The 26,690-nt window shown below is 37.6% G+C and overlaps 1 protein-coding gene across 10 annotated transcripts in view; it reads right to left on the reverse strand.

The window, feature by feature from the left end:
• IPCEF1 (interaction protein for cytohesin exchange factors 1) overlaps positions 1-24,089 on the reverse strand; it is a 149,938-nt gene extending 125,849 nt beyond the window's left edge. For 2 of the 10 annotated variants that reach the window (XM_033094804.1, XM_033094743.1), the window contains exon 1: positions 23,802-24,089. In XM_033094804.1, the coding sequence (XP_032950695.1) occupies positions 23,802-23,863 (62 nt within the window). In that variant the 5' untranslated portion in view covers positions 23,864-24,089. Of the gene's footprint in view, positions 1-18,010; positions 18,042-23,801 lie in introns of those variants that run through there. The other 8 variants (XM_033094766.1, XM_033094752.1, XM_033094794.1 and 5 more) reach the window with 6 other exon arrangements.
• Between the last annotated feature and the right edge of the window lie 2,601 nt (positions 24,090-26,690).

The raw sequence follows: 26,690 nt of genomic DNA on the forward strand, positions 1-26,690 counted from the left end.
CAAGGTTGCCGGTTCAATTCCCGCATGGGATGGTGGGCTGCACCCCCCGCAAATAAGATTGAAAATGGCAACTAGATTTGGAGCTGAGCTGCGCCCTCCACAAATAGATTGAAGGACAATGACTTGGAGCTGATGGGCCCTGAAGAAACACACTGTTCCCCAATATTCCCCAATTAAAAAAAAAATGGGCAAATGATCTGAACAGAGACTTCACAAAAGATCTACAAATCCTAATAAGCACAAGAGATAGAGTTCAATTAGTGAATCATTAGGAAAATGCAAAAAAACGACAATGAGATACTATGATAATGGCAATAATTAAAAGTATGTTAGTGAAAGGCAGGGCAATCAAAACTCTCATTCATTACTGATGGGAGTGTAAAAAGTTACAACAATTTTTTTTTTAATGTTTGACAGTTTCTTATAAAGTTAAACATAAATACCCTATGGCCAATAGTTTTACTCTATAGCATTTACTCAAGAGAAAACAAAATATATATCTACACGGAGACTTCTACATGAGTATTTATAGTGACTTTATTTATAATATTCTCAATTTGGAAACAACCTAAATGTCCATCAACAGGAAAAGATACCACAAGCGGTGGTGTATTTATATGATGGAACAGACAACAACAAACAGGAATGAACTACATAACTGCTATCTACAACAGCACACATTAACTTCACACACATTATGCTGAACAAAAGAAGCCATGCCCACAAGAGTACATGCCATGTGATGCCATCAATATGAAGTTCTGGAACGGATGACACTAACCTACAGAGAATGGAACCAAAGCAGTGGTTGCCTCTGGTGAGAGGAAAGGGGGGCGGGATTGACTGTAATAAGGCAGGAAGGGACATCGTCTGTATCTTGGTAACAGCATGGGTTCCATGAATACGTGCATTTGTCAAAACTCATAGAATTATTGCACGTACAACCTATGCTTTTCCCTATATGGAGACTATCCTTCAATAAAGTAATTTAAAACATAGAAGGTAATGAGACAATATTATTTTGATGCAATTAAGATTAAACCTAAAAACAAATAAAGCAACATAAAATAGGGCAACTTCATTCCACTCTTCCCCTCAAGGAGTATAAACCCCAGATTATGGGTGAGATGCAGGGCATAAATCAGTTTTCATTTCTGCCCAACTAGAATCACAGTATGCTTCTAGTTTACAAGATACCTATCTTCCGTACAACATGATCCTAATGTCAATAATCACCATTTTCCTCCCATTTTGGCCCATAAACTAAAGCCAACCTCATCATCCAGAACCTACAGAAGGTACAGAGATCTGTTCCAACACTAACTGTGTTAGTAGAATTATGAGTGTCTGTCTCCAGCAGGATGCCTTCCACGGAGACATTCAAGGATAAGTCTGAATATAGATGATTTTTGCCTTAACTGCTGACTTTAGAACCTAATTAAGGATAAGCTATGACTCCACAGTAAGTTTTCCTATGTAAGTTGATGATATATTCTAGATTCAAATGCATAACTAAATTCCTATTATATGATTCTTAGTGCCCTGACTATAATTAAATGTACTGATGTACTTGAAATATATTAAAATTCCAATCCTTTCTCTTCCCTCCCCCTACCAAAAAACCTGAACGATTTATAAAACTTCATTATCTCTTCATTTGGTTTTACTTATCTGGACTCATAAGCCATGCATGGTCAATTTCAGACCTATAATTTGTGGCTTCCTGTTTCCAAGAGTCCTCCAGAGTACTTCTCATGGGACTGTTTTTCTAGTTAAATATTTACACATATACATGGGGTACACAGGCAGTTCATATTTGACATGATTTAACAGCATCTACATCTGTTTCTCATCATAACGTGACTGGAAAATATGCCTACTAAACATTTATTAAAAATATATTTGTTCAAAACATTGTTTCTACTCTGGTCTTGAGACATTTCCATGCAAAGAAAACAAGATAAGATGGCCCCTCTCAGGCGCTGTTTCCTTCTCAATTTCTTTCCTATGGCTTCAGGATTATTTCTTGCTATCAATCATTACTTTCCAAGCCAAATCAAAGCAGGGGTCATGTCTTCTTTTCATCAGTATGTGAGAAGCACAAAATTAAATTGAGATATGAAGGGGAAATAGCCTATTTATATATTTTTTTAAATCTCTGAAAGCAACAACTGACTTCGAGTGTGGTACCCCAAGTTTAGCAAGGCTGCATTTGAAGAAAGTGCCTGCTGATACAAACATGCCTGAAGTCTGTTTCACACGCCCAGCACACAACTTCAAGTAAGGGCTTTACAAATACAAAAACAGCAAATCCTTGGCTTTCAAGAGGTAATCATTCCTAGGTCCCCCAAAATTTCCAGTCACAAACATCAGGTCTAATTCTTCCCCTATCTAACAAAGCCAATTATATTTTAAATTCATATATTTTTTCAGAAATGTAAAGCATAGTTAAATCTTAAGAGTATTCTCTTCAAAATATTAATTTAGAATAAATTGATCTTGTCTGACTTCCATTCTGTTGTTTTGAACTTCAATCCATAAATCTGTTTTCTCCTTTTTATTCATATTGCTATCATAGGCAATACCAAAGCAAAATTTAAAAGAAACAAAAACTCCTGAGTGAATTATAAATCCTAGAAGCTGACCATAGTTCATATGGATCAAAGAAGCAAAAATAAAAGGAATAATTCTTTTCCACTACTTTGAGACTTTTTCCAATTTGTGTCTAATTCAAGACCTTGATATTTTCTTTTCTCTTCTTTGATTATCTTTTTGGCTACTTCACAGCTCATTACACTCTGCACAGAAAGTGATTGGATAAAATAAAAGGAGATGGGACTAAAATGGGTGTAATTGGCTGCAACAGCCCTGAGGAAAAGCTTTATTTTCAAAAAGGCTAGAAAACCTAGTTCTAATAAATGTTTTAGTGCATAGAGAATTTAAATAATTTTTTTTTTTTTTTTAAGGAAGGAGCAGCTCACAGTGGCCCATGTGGGGACTGAACCAGCTACCTTGCTGTTATTAGCACCACTCTTTAACCAACTGAGCTAACTGGCCACACCTAAATGATCTTTGTATTTTTAATTCTTGTCACACTGATTAAAGTAGTAAGTAGTTGTAGACATACTATTGTTAGACATTCAATTTTAAGAAATAATGGGAAAAGTTACTCAAATTCAGTATCACATTGTACACTTAGAGAAGTACCTCCTGGATACTATGTATTTCCTCAAACAAATATATATACATATACATGAGTAAATGTTAGCTTTGATCTGCTGTTCTGATACTTCACCATACCTATGCTAGTTATAAAAGAAGGTAATTTAAACATGGATAAGTAAAATCTACAGGTGATATACAGTTTTTTTACTCATTAACTTTCATGACATATTACATAAATATTTCAGGAAAGGGAATAATATGTACATTTCATTTTTTCTCAACTTTTGGAGAAATAAAACATAATGCTCATCAAAAAGACCCAAGGAGCCTTTCAAAATGTAGAGAGGGAATAGTTTCCAACTTTTTGGTAGCAGAATGCTGATACCAAAACCTGACATAAACATTGTAAGAGATTTGTAGACAAATATCCTCATGAACATAGATGCAAAAAATCTTAACAAAATATTGGCAAATTGAGTCCTACAATATATAAGAAGGATATTATGTAATGACTATGGGGAGTTTATCTTAGGCTTACCTGAATATTAACTGAATAGAGGAAGAAAAACATACAATCATCTCAATAGATACAGGAAGTGCATTTGCCAAAATTCAAAATCGATTCATGATTTAAAAACAAACAAACATAAAACCTCAAGGCATGCAAGTAGTAGAAGGAAAGTTTAATAAAAGACCACCTACAAAAAAAGTACAAATAATATCACATTTATGGTAAAATATTAAACACTCCCCTATGGTTGGGAACAAAGCAAAGGATGTCCTATCTTACTATTTCTATTTATCCTTGTACCAGCAGTACAAAGATACTGCTGGTACAAGGATAAAATTGTTTCTTCTTAGAAGAAACAAAATTGAAAGACTTAAATATTTGGAAAGGAAGAGGTGAAACCACCTCTTAAAGCAAAACTTAAAAACTATTTTTTTAAAACCACAACATTATTTTGGAAATCCTAAGAACATGTGCAGAAAATTCTAACAAATTTCTTTAAAAGAAAAAAAAAACAACTTAGAATTAATCATTGAATTTTTTTTAGCATGGTCACAGGATAAAAGATTAATATAAAAGTTTGATTATATTTTTATGTAATAGCAAAAACTCAATTTGAAAATAACATTTAAAAGCAATTCCCTTTATAATACCATCAAACAATGTTTAGGGATGACTTGAACAAAGCGTGAAACATTTCTACCCTGAAAAATATTGCTGAGAGAAGACCGAAGCAGACCTAAATAAATGGAGAGATATACCATGTCCATGGATCAGAAGACTTAATATTGTTCAGATGAATCAATAAACAAATTATGGTATACCCATATAATGGAATATTGTTCCATTGTATAAACTAAATAGAATATCAATACATGCAGCAGTAAGGATGAATCTCAAAATAATTATGATTAGTGAAATAAGCCAGACAAAAAAGAATAGATACAAATCTTAGAACATACAGAATAATCTATAGTAATATAAAGCAGATCAGTGGTTCCCTGAGGATGTGGAAAATAGGGAAAATTGGAGAAAGAGACTACATTTTCTTGATTGTGATTATAGTTTCATGATTGTAGACATATGTCAAAACTTAATCAAACTGTACACTTCAGGATGTTTTACCTTTTAAACATCAATTATACCTCAACAAAAAATTTTGGTGGGTGTAACACCTTAGTATGGGATTAGTCTCCATAAATTTGAGAAACAGAAAGGTCAGTGTGGCTAGAACAGGGTAAGTGAGAGGGAATTAAAAGACAAGTCAGAGGTAGGCTGGGGCCAGACCACATGTATTTTTATAGGCTCAAGTAGTGGAAATGTACTTAAGTGGAGGTTTGTAAACTGGATAGTAATGTGATCTCATTTATGTGAAATGCTTTTTGAGCAGGGTAAAACAGCCTAGTCAAACCCCTGGTCAGGTGGCTATATCCAGTGATTTTAATAGCGCTTATTAATTCTGAGTATATGAGAAATTATGGCAATTTCTATTACAAAATGGGTTCTCCAATTCCATATAAAATTTTGTGAAGAACTGAGATTTCTGATATGTTCTAATATCAAAATATATCGTATAGCAACCTTATTCAGTAATGACTATGGGACAGGTACCAAATTTCCTAATTTTCCATAAAAATAATTTGCCAATAATTTCAAGACCAATGTAAATCTCATATATATATATATATATATATATATATATATATATATATATATATATATTAGACTTGCTTTGTAGAGCAATTTTAGGTTTAGAGCAAGACTGAGCAGAAAGTACAAAGTTCCCATATCGCCCCTACCTCCACAAAAATACAGCCTCCCCTACTGTCAACATCCTGCACCAGATGGTACATTTGCAACCATGATCCTACACTGACACATCATAACCACCCAAAGTCCATAGCTTCCATTGGGTTTCACTCTTGGTGTTGTACAAGCTATGAGTTTTGGCAAACCTGTAACAGCATATATCCACCAGAATAGTAACATACAGAATATTTTCCCTGCCCTAAATGTCCGCTGTGCTCTGCCAATTCATCCTTCCCTTCCCCCAGCCTCTGGCAACACTGATCTTTTTACTGTTTCCACAGTTTTGTCTTTTCCAGAATGTCACACAGTTCGAATCATGCAGTCTATAGGCTTCTCAGATTGACTTCTTTCACTTAATAATATTCATTTGTGTTGCCTCCATGTTTGTTTTTTTCATGGCTTAATAGTTCATTTATTTTTAGTGCTGAATAATTCCTTTGTCTGGATGTGCCACAGTTTGCTCATCCTTCCCCTTATAAAGGATATCTTGGTTGCTTCCAAATTTTGGCAATTGTGAATAAAGTTGCTGTAAACATCTGTTGTGCAGGTTTTCATGTGGATTTAAGTTTCAAGTCCTTTGGGTAAATACCAAAGAGTGAAATTGAAGGATAGTATGGTGAGGACATGTTTAGTTTTGCAGCAAATCACCAACTATCTTCCAAAACTGGCTGTGTTATTTTGCATTCCCAACAGCCATGTATGTGTGTAATAGTATCTCATTGTTTTAATTTGCATTTCCCTTAATAACATTAGATGTGCGGCACCTTTCATATGCTTCTGTGTCATCTGTACCTGTGGTGAGATATGTATTCAGATCTTTTGCCCATTTTTTAGTTATGTTGTTCGTTTTCTTTTTGTTGAGTTTTAAGTGTTCCTTGTATATTTTGGATAACAGTACTTTATCAGATATGCCTTTCGCAACTATTTTCCCCAAGTCTGTGGCTTGTCTTCTCATTTTCTGACAGTGATTATATTTCAATGCAGCATATTTTGACAATGGTCATGTCTTCAGTTCACCAGATCTAGCTAGGTATATACTGAAACATGATTAAGATAAAAATAAAAATATTGCCAGAAACACAAAATAAAATATGCTAATGTGCACTGCCATCCAAGCAACAGCTTCTATCTGCAACTATACTGGAAAGAAAATTAGAAATCCATTTAAGCGCTTAGAAAATTGACTGAATAATTTCTGTTGACATTGTTCTTTAGTTAAGTCAAATTTTTCCAGGTCATTATAAGAATCCCTAATCATGGAGCACAGAGTAATAGAAAGATAGCAAGAAGGGAAATAGAATTATATTGTTTGATATTTTACCCCCTGCAATCAACAGTGTTTCAGCATTTAAAAATTATGGAAACTTTAAGTGTCCCTTTGTGGAGGTGGTTGCTTGTTTTATTATGTTGGAGCAATGTGGGGCATCAGTGTTAAATAAAATATCCTTTGTATTTCCAAGTTATACATGTGAAGTTGTTAGATTGAAAGAAATGAAAGTTTCTAGTCTTAGACAAGCCCAAAAAAGTCAAAATCTTGCCTATCAAGTCATCTTCCTCACTATTCACTATCTACTTTTCTACATTTGAAATTTTCTATAATAACAAAGTTAAAATTTTTAAATGAATGCTTAAATACATAGAAATTTAGAATGTAAAACAGTTGGCATCTGAAATCAGTAGGAGCAACGTGGCTTATTCAACTAACTCGCCATGTGGAAAACATCTAATAAAGTTAACCTCTAATTGAAATAAATTTCAGGTGAATCAAAGATTTTACTGTATAAAATAAAATAATAAAACTATTAGAAGTAAATACAGAAAATTTTATTTATTTGGGGGGATGGGTCATGAAAGCCTTTTCTGAACACACAAAACCCAAATTCCAAAAAGATTAATGAACGTGGCTACATTAAAAAAGTTTTCTCCACACAGGAAAAAACCATACAGAGTCAAAAGACAAATGATCAACTGAGAAAAATATTTCAATGCATATGACAATGAGCTCATTTCCTTAATATATAAAGACCTCTTACAAATCAGTTATAAAAGACCATTAAACCAATAGAAAAGTCAAGAAAGAACTTAGAAGCAGTTCATAGAAAAGAAACACAAATGGTTTCTAACATAAGAAAAGACAGTCAACCTCAGTCCTACAGAGATGAAAAGTAAAATGTCAATGAGATATAATATTTCATTTATCAGAAGGCAATTCTTGAGATATATGCTATTAAAATAGATACTTAGGTGGAAAAAAATCATGTTGAACAATCTATATTGTATGTCTCTATCTTTGTAAAAATAACTATATATGCATCTCTACATATACATATATGTGTATACAAGTTTAAATATGCATAAAACACCTAGAAGAAGATTATACAAACTGGTTACAGTGGTTGTTTCTATGGTGGGAACCTGGACGTCTTGAGTGAGGAGTAAATATAACTCCATTCTGTGTTCTTTTACAATGTTTAAAAATTTAAATGTATGTCTGCATTACCTTTTCGATAAAAAAATAACTAGTTGATTAAATAAACTCAATTATTTTATTCAACAAGTATTTACTGAGCATCTACTTTGGGCCAATCACTATTTTAAATGCTGGAAATACAACTTCAGCAACCAGCATAAATATCTATCCTCACAGCTCTAACATGCTCCTGGTGAGAGGATAATAAAAATCTCAAATGAATTATTTTCAGTCTGTACAGCCTTGACTATTACTTATGATGTTTTCTTTGGATGTGACTTTTTTAAATACAAGTGAATATATTTAGTTTTATATAAAATAGTAACGATAGGAACACAATCTTTGGACTGACACAATTGTCGTCATCATAATTTGGATAGGTCTTATTGAGTGAGAAGAAGCAAAACGAGGTTCATGGTTCATGCCTCCATAGGTATCCATATAATTAACAATTTTGTTCTCCTTGCAACAAAACCTTTCAAATCTCTCTGCCTTCATCTTATGGTTTACCTATTGAGAGTTAATCCTCTCACTCCCTTACTATTTAATTCATTATTTTAGGATTTAAATCTAAGTTACATCCTGAAGATTCAGGACAAAAAAAAAAAAAAAAAAAAACCCAAAGACCTTTACTGTCACCCATATATATATAATTTCCATCAGCATCCTAAGCTCTCATTTTCATTGTATCTCTTGAACAACTACACCAATGAGATGTAAATTTGCAGCTGTTAAGATTTTGTTTCACTTATAAAAAACACAATATTTTAGTTAAAGGATTGGGTAAGCTAAAGAACAATATTTCTAAAGTATGGCTGATGAACACTAGGCTTGCTCAATGTTCTGTCAAAAAGGGGTTACTTGGCCAATCAATTGGGAAATGCTGCAGATGAAATTTCCACATAATTAAAAAGTTTTCCCACGTTGGATATTTTCAATGCACATTAGCATTGCAATATTATGTAACATGAGCATGTTTGTGGCCCTAGGAAATCCTTCAACGAAGAAGTTTTATTAATTTTTGAACCTCTCTTCCTCCCTTCTCTCTGCCACAAGTTAGCCCTAGGACTTCACGTAGAGCCAGATTCTTTTCAACCATAAAGTTCTCGTGTCTAAAATCTAAGACTTGAGACCAGATGATATTTTGGATTCACATTCTACTTTATTATTCTAGATTCTTGATCTCACGTTAACAAAATTAAGCAGTTTAAGTATTCGATGTTACTGCTTTGGAACACAGCCAAATAAATAATAATCAGCTATCACTCAATTCCAATATATGCCCTATGACTGATTAATGTGATATGGAGTGCTGCTCAACCTAAAACACTGAAAGGTTAAAAATTGCCATTTTAAAAATCAACTAAGAGTTGGGGCAGCCAGGTAGCTCAGTTGGTTAGAGTGCGAGCTCTGAACAACAGGGTTGCCGGTTCAATTCCCACAAGGGATGGTGGGCTGTGTCCCCTGCAACTAAAGATTGAAAACGGCAACTGGACTTGGAGCTGAGCTGTGCCCTCCACAACTAGATTGAAGGACAATGACTTGGAGCTGAAGGGTGCTAGAGAAACACACTGTTCCCCAATACTCCCCAATAAAATTAAAAACAAAAAAAGAACTGAGTTCTCCTTCCCCTTTCCTTTAAAAAACATAAAAATAAAAAATAAAAATCAACTAAGAGTAATATTTGTAAGTAACTGTTCACATGAACAACTATGTCATGACTTCCTTTATCAGGCATGGAAAAAAGAAAATAGATTATTTTTTCATGGTGTCCCTACTCATTTGTCTGCCAAACAGACCTATATCAGCCTGTGTTAAGAAAGTTCTGTACCAGAAAGACGGAGGAAACAAATAATGAAAAAGAATAGATCTCCTGACATCAAGGAAATTATAATCTGAGCTCCCATCAGGACAAGTCTCCATTTTGAATCTTTGTTCTCCTCTCAGTAAATTCAGCGTACTCCCTGGCCCAATTCTGGAATTCATGCTGTAAAAACTTCTTATTAGCTCACAGCTAACCTGGAGCTTCCATGGGCAAGAATTACAGCACAACATACCTCTGTCACAAGGAGCACACTCTTGGTCCCCTGGCAAGAAGAAAATGAAAAAGGCTAAGTGTGTGTGAGTTTAGAACAATTGAAATTCAATATCGTCCACCAGATTCCTTCCTCATAAGGATAATCCTCTCTGATAGAACACAGCAATAACAACAAATGCAGAATCCAATTTTTTTTTTAAGTATGGGACAAAAGATATCCAATTCAAACCACTCCTCCAAATCAAAATGTGATCGCGAATAGCCTTCTTTTTAACAGAATACCAACAAGACTTAAAATTATAGCCTGCCTTTCAACTAAACTCTGTCCAAGAAAGTTTGATTGGAATGCAACTTTAAAACCAATCCAAGAATTTTCTCTTACAGTGGCCCTCACAAGTATGTTCAGCCATGGAACTGAATCTTTCTAAGTTCTGATTATCTCTCGATTTTTATCACTAAACCTAACTTCCAAGGTTTCCAGGGGCACAAAAAACGTTGTTTAGTCCTGATTTGACACAGCATTTTCTATAGTCTACTAGCTAAAGATGAACCTTAATAAAGGAATCCTTTATTTCCATATTTAAAAGGTACAGTTCCCACTAAGAAAATCCCACTATAATTTCATTAATTCATATGCAGGACAAATGCAACTGAAAAATCAGGGACCGTGACATTTTCACATTTCACGATTTGACCTATTAATAACTTTTTTTGAGGCAACTTCATCTTCTGGTAAAAGCTCATGAATAACAAATACTTATCTGAGAATCTAAGTTTGATATGTCAAGAAGCTAAAATTGGTCATTTTGTGTGAGCGTGTGTTTAAAAACTTTTTGATTAAAAAAGTACTGAAAAACTTTGGAGAGATTCTCTCCTTTGGTAAATGGAACTGGAGATGCAAGCCCTCTGTGAAGGTATTGCTTGAATTCCCACAACTTACGAGTGCCCTCTCCAAACTCCATCTTACACAGATTTCTAAAGCACTGGAGAAACCACCCGGTAGAAAGTCAGCACAAATACCCACGGTTGTCATTTAATGATGGAGGCTCAAGAGAGAAAGGGAGACTGGGTAGGAACTCTGTTGTAAAACAGTTTCATTATAATGTCAGCGAAAGTTGTCAGTACAGATATTTGTGACCAGGAGGGCCCCAAAATATCTTACGACATCTCAGTGCTCAGGTGGTCTTTGTAGCAGGCCTACTGGGGACTCTGCAGAGGATTGTGGATAGGGAGACTTGAAAGAAATTTGATCTACTGGAAAAGTCAGCATTGACTCCTGCCTTTGCAAATACAGGACTGTCTCATATTCAAACCCCCCAAAGCTAGATCAACTCCATTTCCTTATAATCTTCAGAGCATTCCTGAAACTGAAGTCATGGTTGGGTCCTCAAACAAGCCAATTCATTTAGATTTTTCCTCAGTCACAGACCACCCCCTCAACCCCAGCATCTTGTACATGCAAAGCCTTGACAGAAAGGAGTATGAGGAGATAGGCAGGGTAAAATAAAGTAAATCACTACCATCCTCATACACAAAGGACAATACCTCATTACATAGAAAGACATTTTACATGAGAAAAGGTGAAAGAATCTTCAGAAATAAATGCTGCTGTGTTTGTTGTTGGGCTGCTAACATTTAGAGGGTCTAAATTATTTAGACACTTACCAGCTCCAAGTGGTGGGACAAGTGAGTCGGATGCTTTGGCAATGCAAATTAGCTCTCAGTTGGAAGGATCTGATTGGCTAATTCACACACTGGTGTTAGTGCTCATTACTACTGAAAGACCTTTCCTTCCCAAGAATGTGTTCATTTTGACCCAGATTTAACAATAGAAAGAGTCTTAGAGTCAGGAAATCTATTGTGTTTCCCCCAAAATAAGACCTAACTGGAAAACAAGCCCTAGCATGATTTTTCAGGATGACGTCCCCTGAACATAAGCCCTAATGCATCTTTTGGAGCAAAACTTAATATAAGACCTGGTCTTATTTTCAAGGAAACATAGTAGGTGGTGAACAGTGTTATCTCTAACAAGTTGTACACATTTGGGAAATCAGAAAACCTCTTTGGACCTCAGTTTCATATCCATAAAGTGGCAGGTTAGAGTAAATGCAGTTTGAAGTCCCTCCTTGATAAAATAGATTTGATGTCTGATTCTGTGGAGTAAGCCCTGGCATCGGGCTTCCGAGACAGTTGAGGAGAGGCCTCCCAACCTATCCATCTGTAAGACTAAGAAAACATGCCTGATGGGATGACTCAGGCTGGGAAACAGCAAGGAGCAGCAGATGATTAGACTTGAATTCAACCTTGACCTAGATGATAAATCAGTAGAGACAACTGATAAAAGTGAACTATCATCTTAAGATACTTAACCATAGAGCTGGGAGGTCTCTGGGTGGAGCTGGTCCCCTTGTTAACTCTCTAGTCCTAACTTCCCGTTAAACTTCGTGGTAACTTCCAGGAGAGGGATGTTAATAAATAGAAGAGCCATCTTGGAATTTGGGCTTTTTCTTCTTCACATGGGCGGCTGTTTGGAGCACTGGTGGGAAGTGTGCATTCGCACACTTCTGGGATGACCTCATTTCTTTTTCTTTTCCCAAATAAACCGTTCTTTTTGGTATATTTTCCAGAGACTTATTTTTTCCAGTCGAAACAACTTACTGATAAAGGTCAGGCAACAGAATGCTTCAAAGGGGGAAAACCTTCTGTAAGAGAGAGCAAACTAGAGTCAAGCCTCAGCTCAGTCATTCACCAGTAATGTGGCCCAGGACAAGCCACTTAACCATTCTGAGCCTCAATTTCCTCAATGGGTGCATTACTCTCTGCCCCACATATGGACAGCACAAAATCTTTGTATCGGTTTAAGAAAATGTGCTACAACACACTCGGTAGATTGACTGTAAAGCAGTCGTAGCTCAGAGGTTCCATGTGAATGGACATTTAGGATTTACAAGAAGGTCTCCTTCTCAAAGAATAGAACAAAAACAGAGGCTAGAAAAAGACTTTGGAGAAAACCGCATCCTACTTGCCCACTCCTACGATGCAGACACTGAAATGTTACTATGTGAAACTTCTTTAGGCACTCCAAGAGAACAGAGAGTAGACTTTCAATGGAAATGTCTGCATCATAAAAAGATGGCTAAACTGAGTCTTGGTCATACCAAAAGGCCCAGGCCTTGCAATGACATTTAAATAAGCAAAAGATTCACAGAATCTCTCCTTTACACCAGGAGACATGACACGTGTTGAGAGGGCAGGCAATGGATAGGGCAGAGGGGTTGGACAAATGTGCCTGGGTAATGAAGAGAAAGAGGTACAGAAAGCTGGGGGAAGGAGGAAAGAAAAGAGATTTGGCTACAGCCAAAATTCCTGATTGGCATGAACAGGTGGGTAAAATGAAGAAAGCTTTTCTTACTTAAATGACTAGGTTGGCTAGGAAAAGAAGTATTAGACAACAAAGCCACCTTGACCCAAGGACAAGTGTACGATATTAATGCACAGAGTGATTGGAGAAAGCAATGTTAACTGCTAAATGAGGGAGGAAAAGCACCTAATAGTGTTTTTTTTTTTAATTATACCTAACCAAGTACGTTTGTTTTGATCAATTCTCCATGAATTCTCAAAAGAACATAAGGAGACCATCCAGAGAAGATTGGGTAATGATTCACTGTTAAACACGTGTGAATTGCAATAATGTCAGCATAAATGAGGGGAAAACCCTGCTAACAAAAGGGAACGGAGTGAGAAGCCAGACAGAGTTAGAGCAAGACTGGAGAGATGGGTATTCAAATCATATTGTGGAATAACAGTTGAAGAGAATTGAGGGCAGGGAAATTCCTAAGAGAGAAACTCTCCCAAGAGACAGCAAGACAGGGAACCAAGAAGTCAATCAGATAAGATGCTATAGTAGAAAAGCTTGAGAAGAAATCTGAGAGAGCTAGAGTACAGGTCATTAACATACAGCAGAAAGCACTGAGTCTTGAAGTCTACAGAAGGGCAAATTTGGGGATGTAATCAATACAGAAAGGGATGCTGAATCCAGGAAGACAAGCACTGAGAAAAGTCCTAGATTTAAACACACTGGAGCCTTTGAGAGCACTGTAATGAACAAAATCAGGCAGGAAATTGGCCAGGCTGTGTCAGTTCAGGAGCCTTTTATACAGTGTGTGAATTCTCAAGCTCCTTGCTTTTTCTTCTCCTTCCTGCTGCATGACTTTCAGCTTTTTTCTTTGTGTCCACCAGAAGGCTCAATGCACAGGGAAGATGACACTTATTGTTAAAATTATGAATAATAAAATGGCAATTACTACATATCAATCAATAATTACTTTCAATGTAAATGGATTAAATGTTGCAATCAAAAAATAGGGTGGCTGAATGGGTAAGAAAACAAGACCCCTACATATTTTTTAAAGTATGGTGAATGTTTACATTTAAAAATTTTTATTACAGTAAAAGATACATTGCCATTAATCCCCTTCAAAATACTCCCCCTTTCTTCACATACACTTATCCCATCGTTCTTTCCACTTTCTGAAGCAATTCTGGAAGCCCTCTTTCGTGAGTACCTTTAGTTGTGCTGTCCTGGCTGCCTCAATGTCCTGAATTGATTCAAAACATTTACCTTTCATGGTCATTTTGACTTTGGGGAAGAGCCAGAAGTCACACGGTGCCAGATCCAGTGAATAAGGTGGATAAGGACACACTACAATATTTTTATTTGACAGAAATTGCCGTACCAGAAGCGATGTGAAACACCGAGGCTTTCTGTTGTGGTCACAAAATATGGTGAATGCTGCTGCCAAGTGCCATCCATCAGAAAGGCAGGGATCTTCAATACAGGACATGGTGCATTCAAACTTAGTAACAGTATGTGACAAGTTTCAACTTCGGTGCAGTCAGTCAGGTGTGAGCTATGGTTGCGAGAAGGTGTGTTTTAAAGTGTGCCATGAGTCATCCTCCATCAAGACAACACTCCATGTCACACATCGCTTCTGGTACTGCAATTGCTGTCCAATAAAAACATGACAGTGTGTCCTCATCCACCTTATTCCCTGGATCTGGCACCATGGGACTTCTGGCTCATCCCCAAAGTCAAAAAGATTCAAGACATTAAGGCAGCCATAACAGCGCAACTAAAAACACTCAGGAAAGAGGACTTTCAGAACTGCTTCAGAAAAATGGCAAGAATGATGGGATAAGTTTGTTTGAAGCGAGTTTGGGGGGTGGCATATTGAGGGGGATTAATGGCAATGTGTCTTTTACTGTAAAAAATTCTTTTATTTAAACATTCACTGTATTTTTTATCACAAATCATATATACAATGAAATATTGCTTGGCCAGGGAAGGGAATGGGTTCTTGCCATCTGCAGCAGCATAGATGGACCTGGGAGGTATTGTGCTGAGTGGAGTATCAGACAGCGAAAGACAGATGCAACGTGATTTTACTTATGTGTGGAATCTAAAGAATAAAATGAACAAACAAAACAGAAACAAACTAATAGATACAGAAAACATTTTGATGATTGCCAGATAGATGGGAGGGGTGGTTGGGAGTGTGGGTGAAAATAGGAGACAGGATTAAGAAGCACAAATTGGTTGTTACAAAGCAGTCATAGGATGTAGGGTATAGCATAAGAAATATAGTCAATACTATTGTAATAACTATGTATGGTGTCAGATGATTCGTTGGGGTGATAGATGGGAGGGGGTTGGGACAGGGTGAAAAGGTGAAGGGATTAAGAAGTATAAATTGGTAGTTACAAATTAATCATGGGAATATAAACTAAAGCATAAAGAATATAGTCAATAATAAGGTAATAACTATAAATAGTGGGTACTAGACTAGTCAGGGGGATCACTTCTTAAATGATATAAATATTTAACCACTGTGCTCTACAGCTGAAATGAATATAAAATAATACTGAATGCTAAAAAAAAAGTAAGCAATAAAAGTAAATATAAATAAATAAATAAAAACAGTCACGGGGATGTAAAGTACAGGGTAGGGAATATAGTCAATAATATTGTAGTAACTATGTATGGTGTCAGATGGGTACTAGACTTACTGGGATGATCATTTTGTAAGTTATATAAATATCTAATGATTATGTTGTACACCTGAAACTAATATAGTATTGTATGTCATACTAATGAAATATTGTATTTTAATTGAAAAATAAAAAATTATTTTTAAAAAATGTAGTGAAAAAGAATAAACACATAAAGTTACACAGCTAATATGTGGCAAAATTGCGATTCGAAGCCAGGTTCGGTATGTTCTTTAATCATCCCACCTGCTTTACAGAACAAACTTGCCCAAAGAACTGACAGCTCCAAAGAATTTAGATTCATAAATCTTAAAATAAATTAGTTGGATCATAAATGCCATGAGAGAAAACATTGAGAATATTAATATAAACGGAAGTTGTGATTTTTTTTAAAGAAAAATAAAGTATTGCCTGTACCCTTCAAAAAAATTGGCTACTGCACTCCTATATGGTAAATTATATCGAAAACATGTAATGTGTTAGCAAGACAATTTTATATGTCAGAGTACACTTTTATCTCATTTTTGTTAAATACCCACATATCTGAAAAAAAAAGTATTTAAGATTTTACACCTAAATGTTAACTATGATTATTTCAGTGTGGTAGGGTCATAGGAAATATTAATCTTCTCCTTCTTTCTATGTATTATTGACAATAAGCATGTATTATAGTATGTGTCCTAAAGAAAAGGAATTTTTTTTAAACTTAAGTAGTATATGACAAGATAGTTGATAACATAAATTTAGTGTGAGGTTGAATTCAAAGTATTTGCCTAAAGAGATTCTTTCTTCCCTTCCTTTATCTAATTTGATATTTACTAATCTTTTCTCAAAAACTTGTTCTGGTCTTATAATAAATAGAAGACATGAATGAAGACTATTTAAATACATCCTCTCAAAATCCTGCCTTCCTATCTTTTGATCTCTATTTTCTTCCTCTTTTCAATCTGAATTCTTAGGAGCAAGTGTCCCATCTCTCTGCCCCAACCCTCCTCAGCTTTGATCTGGAAATATCTTTAGGAATGAGATTTTCCTCAATGCTCAGGCAAATCTGTGACAAGCACTGCTAACATTATACTATTCACCCAAACAAGCTTCCTCTGGCCTAAATGGGGTTAGATTACATACACTCTCAGATCCAGGAATGGGAGGAAAGATGGACAAGTACAAAGCAACCTTATCTAAAAAGAGGAAATCTTGTGGCATCCTTTTCCTGATGCCCTCGAGGCAGCCATATATTACTGGACTCTCAGTTCAAACAGACCCAGGTTTAAATTCTGACTACAGATCAAATTTTTGGAGTTGGGATCATGACTGTACCCCTTACTGTTTGACCTTGAGCCAGGTTCTTGAACTCTCCGAGCCTGTTTCTTCCTCAGTAAAAGAGGAGCTAACTAATAACAGCATTTCTTAGAGTTATTAAGAAATTAGACAGTGGACAGCCTTTCACATCTTCCCTGGCAGAGAGTAAGTGGACAGTGTACGTTAACTGTCAATAATAACACTAGTAATGACCTGTGACACCAAGCCACTGGGGATGTGCAAATGTGTGCGGCCAGTTTGAGAAACTACAATTAGAAACAAGGAGCCTCTTGAACCCTGTTTCGACCTTCGCTTGAAGGCTCACCTCAGTGGCTCTCACTGCCCAGAAAGTTCCCAGCACTCTTGGGGAAGCCTCATTGGCCAGGGGCCTCCATCTATTCGCAAAAGGTCCAAGTCCACATGGTAAGAAAAGAAACATGAGTCTGTGGAGAATAGACAGTAGTGCTCAATGCCTGAACTCAGTCCAGGACTGAGAGAGGAATCTCTTGCTAATCTGCTCCCAACACAACGCTCCCAGGAATAGATATTTTATGCAAAGTAGAAATGACCATACCCCGTGTCTAGGACTCTGCTACTGCCAGGAACACCAAAACTTAAAGCAAAGTCGCTTTGGAGGGATTTGCTGGGCCTTATTGCTATGTCTACTTACTCTGCCTTGATGAATGCTCTGAGGTCTTCTCGTGCAGGCGTCTGGGCTCGGAATAGCTGGTGTTTCTGTTGAGGCAACTGATTTGTACGTAACTTTGGAATGTTTGTGAGTGTTCACAAAATAACACTAAATAATAGTCTGGTGCCTAACTCAAACCTTGCTCGACAATTCCCTCTTAAGTCCCCATTACCTACGCAAAAGCAGTTCTAGTTGATTAATCAAGTTGAAAATCCCAGTGCAGGAAATCTCAGTAGCTTGTGTTCTAGGGTAAAATCCAGCTCTAGCTGGAAAACCTTGGCCATGTTTGACCGAGAATTCTAGTTCAGATCCTTCTCTTTGAGAGAACGGCTGCAACCAAATCGACCCAAGAAAAAGTATTATTACTTCACATGATTACAAGCGAACTTTAAGGATGATCTTGTCTGTTCTCTTGCAATGAAATACCTGGAAAATATTTGGTATTCAATAGGCACTTGGTTCAACGTTAAATATTCAAAAATGGGCACTCATCGTATTATATGATTAACATTCACACTCATGACTGAGAATAATTCTTTGCCTGTTTGGTCAGGATGGTAAGAGAGATTGGCATTTATGGTCCAACAGGAACCAAAAGATAAGGCCTTTAGCACACATTGCTTCAGGCTTTTAACAGCTAGAAAGAACAGGTTGTTATACCTGACCTGCACTTTAAGTAAATTAATAAAATGTTTCTGTTCATTTGCTAAAGAAGCAGAATCTTCAAACATGTTCCACGAAGTAACGAGACTACACTGAGGACCAAAATTACTGCAAACCTTCCCAACATTGTGCTGTACTCTGAGACATCCAAACAGAATAATCATAAACAAATAGCCTAAAAAGTATGGTCTACATGTTCATAGCCATTTGCTCGGGTTTTGAAAAGAATTGAAGATTACCTCCTTAAAACATGACTTAGTAGAAGTGTAGCCAAATGTCTTCTGGGTGAATTGTGATGTCTTGCACCAAATTATATTCTATAGAAGTGAACAATGAGGAGAAAAAGGTGAAGGGGAATAAAAGGTTCAAATTTCCAGGTATAAAACAAATACCCTGTTTCCCCGAAAATAAGACCTAGTCAGACAATCAGCTCTAAGGCGTCTTTGGGAGCAAAAATTAATATAAGACCCGGTATTATATAGTATTATATATTATTATATTATAAAGACTCAGTCTTGTATTATAATAAAATAAGACTGGGTCTTATATTAATTTTTGCTCCAAAAGACGTATTAGAGCTGATTGTCCAGCTAGGCATTATTTTCGGGGAAGCACAGTAAGTCTTGGGGATGTAATGTACAGCATAGAGAATATAGTCAATAATATTGTGATAGCATGGTACCGTGTCAGGTGGTTGCTGGACTTATTATGGTGGTCATTTCGTTACGTAGGTTAATGTTGAATCACTATGGTATACACCTGAAACTAATACAATATTGTATGTTAGCTGTGTTTTAATAAAATTTGTTTAAAAATAAAATAAAACAAAGGCTACAACAAGAGACAAAGAAGGACCCAATAATCCCTCTTCTGGATATTTATCTGAAGAAACCTAAAATGCTACTTCAAGGAGACGTGTGCATCCATATGTTCATCACAGCCTTGTTTACAATGGCCATGATGTGGAGGCAGCCTGTGTGTTGGTTGATGGATGAATGGATAAAGAGGAGGTGGTCCATATATACAATTGAATTCCACTCAGTCATAAAAAAATGAAATCTTGCCATCTGCAACAACATGGATAGACTTAGAGGATATTGTGCTGAGTGGAATAAGTCAGACAAAGATAAATGTCATATGATTTCACTTATATGTGGAATCTGAAGAACAAAATAAATGAACACACAAAACAAAAACAGATTTATAGATGCAGAGAATAAACTGATGGTTGCCAGATGGGAGGAGGTTTGGGAGGTAGGGTGAAAAAGGTGAAGGAATGAAGAAGTACAAATTGGTAGCTACAAAATAGTGATGTGGATATAAAGTACAGCATAGGGAATATAAATAATAATATTGTAATAATTATATATGGTGTCAGGTAGGTTCTAGGTTTATCAGGGTGATCACTTCACAAGTTATATAGATGCCTAATTACTATGTTGTACACCTGAAGCTAATATAATATTGTATGTCAACTACAATTGAAAAATAAAAATTTAAATAATAAGTTAAACATTAAAAAAAAAGTAAACAATGTTAAATTGAGGATCCGGGGAAGAATTTTGAGTCAGGTCCATTTCTTTTCTTTCTGAGAGGTCCATATTTTCCTATTTTACACCAAGTTTCAGTAATCAACATGTAAATTTGCCTATACATGGTTAAATGTTCTATTTCTCTCGGACATTAGAGATCAGTGCACAAGACTCCTAAGAGCATTTTCCTACATGATAGCCAAGAAAAAAAGGAATTCTACCTTGTTCAAATTTGAAAGAATCTATCCAGTCACAAATTTCTGTTGAAATTTTGAAAGAGAGTATGTAAAATTAATAACAAGTCTAAAATAAAACTGAATATGGATCAGTTAAGAGGAGGAGGAAAAAAAGATGTTTTTAGTTTTGAGCAAATTAAATGAATTGCCTTTGCTACAATGATGTTTTCCTGCTAAGAGAATGTTGTTCTACTAGAGATAATTATGGTAATAGGAATTAGGGTAATTTAAACTCTACTGAAAAGGGGATTGAAGAGATTCTTATGTTGCAGAGAAACCTAAGAATATGCTTGAAATCCTAGCTTTTTATGCTGTAATTAAAATAACTATGTAGGTGCCACACTAACTTTATGTATCAAAGGAATCAACAATTATAGATGAAACCACTAAAATGACCCAAGTTCCCATAACTGGGGATTTTCGATTTGCTATATGTTTAGACTGAAGCCTTAGGCTTTATATTTGGACCAAAATGCCATCATATTGCGTCATTTTCCAATTCAGAATATTTGAACTTGTCTTTCAATATACAACTTAGGGAAGTAAATATCACCCCAAATAGACACTAATGTTCCTTATCTAGCAAATGACCACATCAGGATAATAATCTGGAAGCCCTAGCTCGACTCAATTTATGAAAGGACGTCTTTTTATAGATTACACAATAGCCTGATTTTCAATTTGCAAATGTGTTTCATTGTTGGTGTCATTATTCATCCCATTCAATGAAGTGGCTCTACTGTTTGAGGCCTAATGCCACAGGTTAAAGTCAGAGAAATGAGTCATGTTGGATTTGGTCCCTAGAAGTGCTTGCCAACAATATAGATGAGTCTATTCCTAGCATTTTAAATGATTTTTATTTTTTACCCCTGTATTAGTTTCCTAGGGCTGTAGTAACAAAATAGACGGAGTGGCTTAAAACCACAGAAATGTATTCTCTCACAGTTCTGGAGGCCAGAGGTCTGAAATCAAGGTGTTGGGAGAGCCCTGCTCCCTCTGAAACCTATAGGGGAGAATAGCCCTGCTCCCTCTGAAACCTGCCTTTTTCTAGGCGTCTGGTGGGGTTGGCAATTCCTTGGTGCTCACTGGCCTGCAGCTGTATCACTACAACCCGTCTTCATCATCACATCATCTCCCTGTGTGTCTCTGTCTGCACGGAGCTGTCTTCTTATAAGGACATCAGTCCTATTGGATTAGAGGCCCCCTCCATTATGACCGCATCTTAATTTAACTCACTACATCCACAACTCTATCGTCAACTAAAGTCCCACTCGGAAGCACTGGGAGTTAGGACTTCAGCATTTGAGGGGGAAAGGTACAAGTCAACACCTGACACTCCCTACTACCTTTAATCTAATCTCCTCTGCCAATAAAGCCCTTCTATGCCATTTGAGTCTCTACCTGGTAAGAAAATAAGAAAAGACGGAAAGCTACATGGGTTGATAACGTTTTTACTTTCTTCGAAGCATTTCCACTTCATCTCCGTGGGTCCACACAACGAAGCCTACTGGTTAGGTTTTGTTATCTCAGCTTTTACAGATGAGAAAATGTAAGTGTGGTGAAGTTAAGTGCCTTTCTTGGTAGCACCCAGCTGCTATATGTCACAAGCAGAGCACTTCAGTCTCCTAGCCTCTAGATCTGTGCTGCTGGCACTAATATGTAGAACCTATTATAAAGACCCTCCGTGTAGGTCCACTGACACTCATAGAAACATAGGAACTGGATGTTTCTGAATTCAGTAGTGTGTTATTATAAAAAGGTCCCTGGGGACCCTTGTGGTGACAGAACTGTTATGTGTCTTGATGGAAGTTGTAGACTATAGCCCACCATCACCTCCGCCAGCAGTTCCAACTCTGTCCCACCACCCCGGTCACCACCACTTCTACCACCACAGCCTCCACCTCCCCCGTCACTGCCATGTTGCCACCAGCGGGGCTTTGTATCTTCTCTTTTTATCTCTTCCCACCTGCATAGTCTCCTCCTCTCCTGCTTCCTTCACTCTGACCATCTCCTTCAGTGTCTGGGCAACAGAGATAAAACAAAAGCTACCCTATCACAATCATTTGATGAACAATCCGAATCATTCATTCATTGAACAAATATTGACTGACAGCACACCATGTGGCAGGCACTGCTCTGAGTGCTGAGAGTACAGTAATTCCCCCATTTGCAGGATTTTTTTTTTCAAAAAGCTTAATTTTAGTATTTTCTTCACTCTCACACACCACTTGCTATATTAACCTGCTTGCAAATTGTCAACCTGTCCTTGGGTTACCAGCTCACACTCCCTAGCCTCCACACTGAATGGAAAGCAGAAGTGAGCTGTTTAAGAAGGACACGGGAGTCAAAAGGAAAGTCTCAGGCAATAGCCATGAAGTAATTTCTTATCTCTTATTGCCACAGCAAGCTACCGCAGGAAAGAACTTCCTATTTCCATACTCAGATGATGCGTATTTGCTTAATGCAACTTGCCTGCAAGTGTTTAGACATGGATCCTCTCCCGAGAAGACACTAATCTATAAAGGAAGGAAATTTAAAAATACATGAAAGAATGAGTACACCACCAAACAGGCAAACTGAAGTCTTTTCCTCCTTGTTTGTACAGTATAAGCAGGAGGAGACCTGCATTCTTTCTGTTTCTACGTAAAGTAAATAGAGGGATCAGGCTCTATGCAGGACTCTTCAATATTCCTAGGAAAGGACTAAGAATGCACAGGCCAAGCCCACGAATGTAGTCAAATACGCCTTGATGGCTTATAAATCTGCCTCCTATAGCTAAGTTTCTTTCACATATACACAAGCAAAAATAACAAATGTTCCAGGTGCCCTGTGGGGAAAAAAATCATCTCTGAACCAACATCACCTACGTTCTTGTTTTCATACAGAGAAATTTTGTCAAGCCTGTGACTTTTTTCTAAAAGCAAAATCCCTTCCCGCTGTCTGCATACACAGGGGGATTCTCCACAAAGAATATGCTTTCTCAACAGAGCGTTTCCCCAAGTGAACTCCTCAGGACCCAAACAAGGGCTGAATTGTTCTTTTCTAAACTAAGCCCATGGTCTGCAGTCCAAGAAACTATCAATACAACATCCATTGAAAAAAAAGAAAAGCAGAGTGAGCACCCAAGTCTCTCCCTCAAAGCTCTAACAGCTTTAGAAAGTGCCTTTAGCACCGCACCTCACCGCGGAACGTTTCTGAAGAGCTGCACAAACATCATACCCCAAGAGTCACAGTTTAGAACTCACTGTTCTAAAGAGAGCGCGAGTGTGCCAGTTGCCTTACCATCTTGAAAAGCCAAGCAATAATGCCACATAATATCAGCCAAGGAGTGATTTTACTTACATGCAATGAAAAGACAGTGAATCCAAGGGCTGGCTCTTTCTCCCTGAATTCAGAAAACTCATAATCCTCTGAGGCAAAAGTTGAGGCTCCACTTGAAGCAACCACAGCTCTGGAGGTTCAGTGTACACCAGACTACCATTAGAAACCTACCAGCAAGTAAAGCTCTTTCGAAAGAAGAGGAAGTATCATCTCTAGTTCCCCAATTTTATTGTTCTTCCGTCTTACTGTTAACGAACCTGTCCTTGATTCCAAAAATCCAGGACATGATATATGCAAAGCAGGCACATCCCATCTCTCTGACTTCACTGATCACTGAACACGACCCATTGTATTCATTCCCAGGACACACATATGAATCATTACGTGGTTTTGCTTTCCTGTTTTGCGGGCAAAGATATTTGTTTACTCACAGGCCTGGAGGGTAAGATTATTTGCAGAGCTGTTCTCGGTGTATGTAGTTGAGATACCACTTTTTTTTTTTTTAATCATCAGCCTCTTTTAGGCCCAAATTCCCCTTCTTTCTCTTCTTTCAAACTCCCCTTCTTTCTCTTCTCCTAAAAGTTCGTTATACTCTACTAAATAGAGGGTACAGGTAAATTTGTAAAAAGTATTTTAGGATACAAATAAGTCTTAGCCTGTCATTCTTTTGCAGCACACATAATAGATTCTCTAAATTCAAAACTTGTCTTTCACATGCCAGAAAAGGAAAATGACAGACTAAACGTTAGAGGTATTTGAACTCATCACCAGTAAATTCCTGCCCCACTCTCCTTTTCAACACTAGCATCTTGTTTCTTCATACCTCCTTGGGAAAAGAATGCAATCTCACTATATTCATACTCTACTTTCAAAGAAAAGGAAACAAATAATTAGAAATGGACTCATGGTCAATGCAGAGTTTCAAACTGTGGTTACTAGACCATGAGCATGTGTGTTAGTTATCTATTGCTGCATAAGAGATTACCCTTCCCACCCTGACACTTCGAGGCTTAAACCAACAAACACCTATTACCTCACAGTGTCTGTGTGTCAGGAATCTGGGTCCAGCTTAGCTGGGTTCTCCGGCTATGGATCTCCCACAAAGTTACATTCAAGGGGTCAGCTGGGACGGCAGCCATCACAAGTCTCAGCTGGAAAAGGAAACGATTCCAAGCTCACTCTTGTAGTTGTTAGTAGGATCCAATTTCTCAGGGACTATGGGACTGAGGGCCTCAGGTCAATGCTAGCTGTTGACCTATAACCACCCTCTGTTCCTTACCCCATGGGCCTCTGCTTAGGGCAACAAACAAAAATGGCAGTTGGCTTCATCAGGGCGAAAAAGCAAGAGTGAAAGGGAATGAGAGTGAGGTGTCCTGCTCCCGGTTAAAACACTCTGTGGTGTTTCAGGTCTGCCCATAGGTAATTACAAAGGCCTTCACCTGGCAGACCTCGGTGGGAAAGCTGCGCGCCTCACACTAGACTTGGTAATAACCAGCACATGGTAGTGCCTGGAGGGGTTGCAGTCAAGGTCAGGGCCCCGTGGTCAGTCATGCTTTTTGGCATATTTATATTCCCAGGCCAGTGCCTCATTCCTAAGCCTCTCTATCTGAGACCTTGGGCCAAGGTCCTCTTCAGGTGCCTCTCCTCCTCACGAAGGGAGGAGAGGGAAACCTTGAAGACACTTTTCCGCTCTACTCAGTCAGTACTCTCTACTCCTAGTCCCCTGCCACAAACACACACACACGTGAGGTGCCATGAAATGGCCAGAGACTTTTATTGGGGACTTCCTCAACAGTGAGACAACCCCCCACATGGATGCTTCTGCATCCGACCCTCCACAAGTACACCGTGGGGAAAATAGAACCAGGGGAGTCGGCACTGCCTCCAGCTGTAGACTCTTGCTTATGCTCTCACAGTAAGTGATCAAAGGCGTAACGCTTCCATTTTTGGCTTGTTGCTTGAATCAGCAACTCCAACACCTGAGAGCTCCGCTCTCTGCCCCGCTCAGCTGACCTCCTGTCAGAAACAGTGTGAGCACGACAGAAGTCATCCTGTTTTGTAACCTATTCCCAGACGTGATAACACAACACTTTTGCCACATTCTGTTTGTTAGAAGTGAGTTACTTGGTCCAGCCTACACTCAAAAGGAGAGGATTACATGAAGTGTGCATGTCAGGGGGTGGGACTCCTGGGGGACTATCTTACACGTTTAGGTTCAGTATATAAAATTTTATCCCAACTCAAGTTGCCCCTGTGCAGCCAAATACTAACAAAAGAGAAGACTCATCTAAGGATAAAATCATAAATGTAGTCGAACCACTGAAAGAAAATCTGAGACTTTCATCCAGGCATTACATTAGCCTGCAGCCCACTCTAGTCATTACCAAGGTCACACTGCTCAGATGTGACAACCTAATGACCTTCATCATTCCATCTCCAAGAAACAGACAAATGAACATACAAGCAAAAACCTAAATTACACTATAAAACTAGCGTAGAATCTGGAAGGCAGCTAAAGCAATTTCAATACAAAGAAAAACTTTTCACCCAACCACAAGCATAACAAAGTCTTAAAACAAGCCCAGAGTTGGACTTTCTTCGGGGAGTTTAGATAATTATCTTAGTCATTTATCCCTTTAGAATCAGAATTCCCAGACACCTGGCCTTTCTCCTCTTGATACTCAATGAATCTAACCCTTAAGACTCACCAGGTGGGGCGTCATTGCCTGCAGCCCCCACCAACCCCAAGCGGTACAGAAACAGGTCACTCCGTTTTAAGCAGGAACTGCTCAGACCAGGGCAAAGAAAAGGTCTATTTCCTGGCCTGGAGCCCCTGGGGGTAAGGAAAAATGGGTCATTCGGGTAGAGTACTAAATAATTCTGTTGACTTTAGCTCTTCCTAATTTGAAG

This window comes from Rhinolophus ferrumequinum, chromosome 3 (genome assembly GCF_004115265.2).
Source record: "Rhinolophus ferrumequinum isolate MPI-CBG mRhiFer1 chromosome 3, mRhiFer1_v1.p, whole genome shotgun sequence".
NCBI lineage: Eukaryota > Metazoa > Chordata > Mammalia > Chiroptera > Rhinolophidae > Rhinolophus > Rhinolophus ferrumequinum.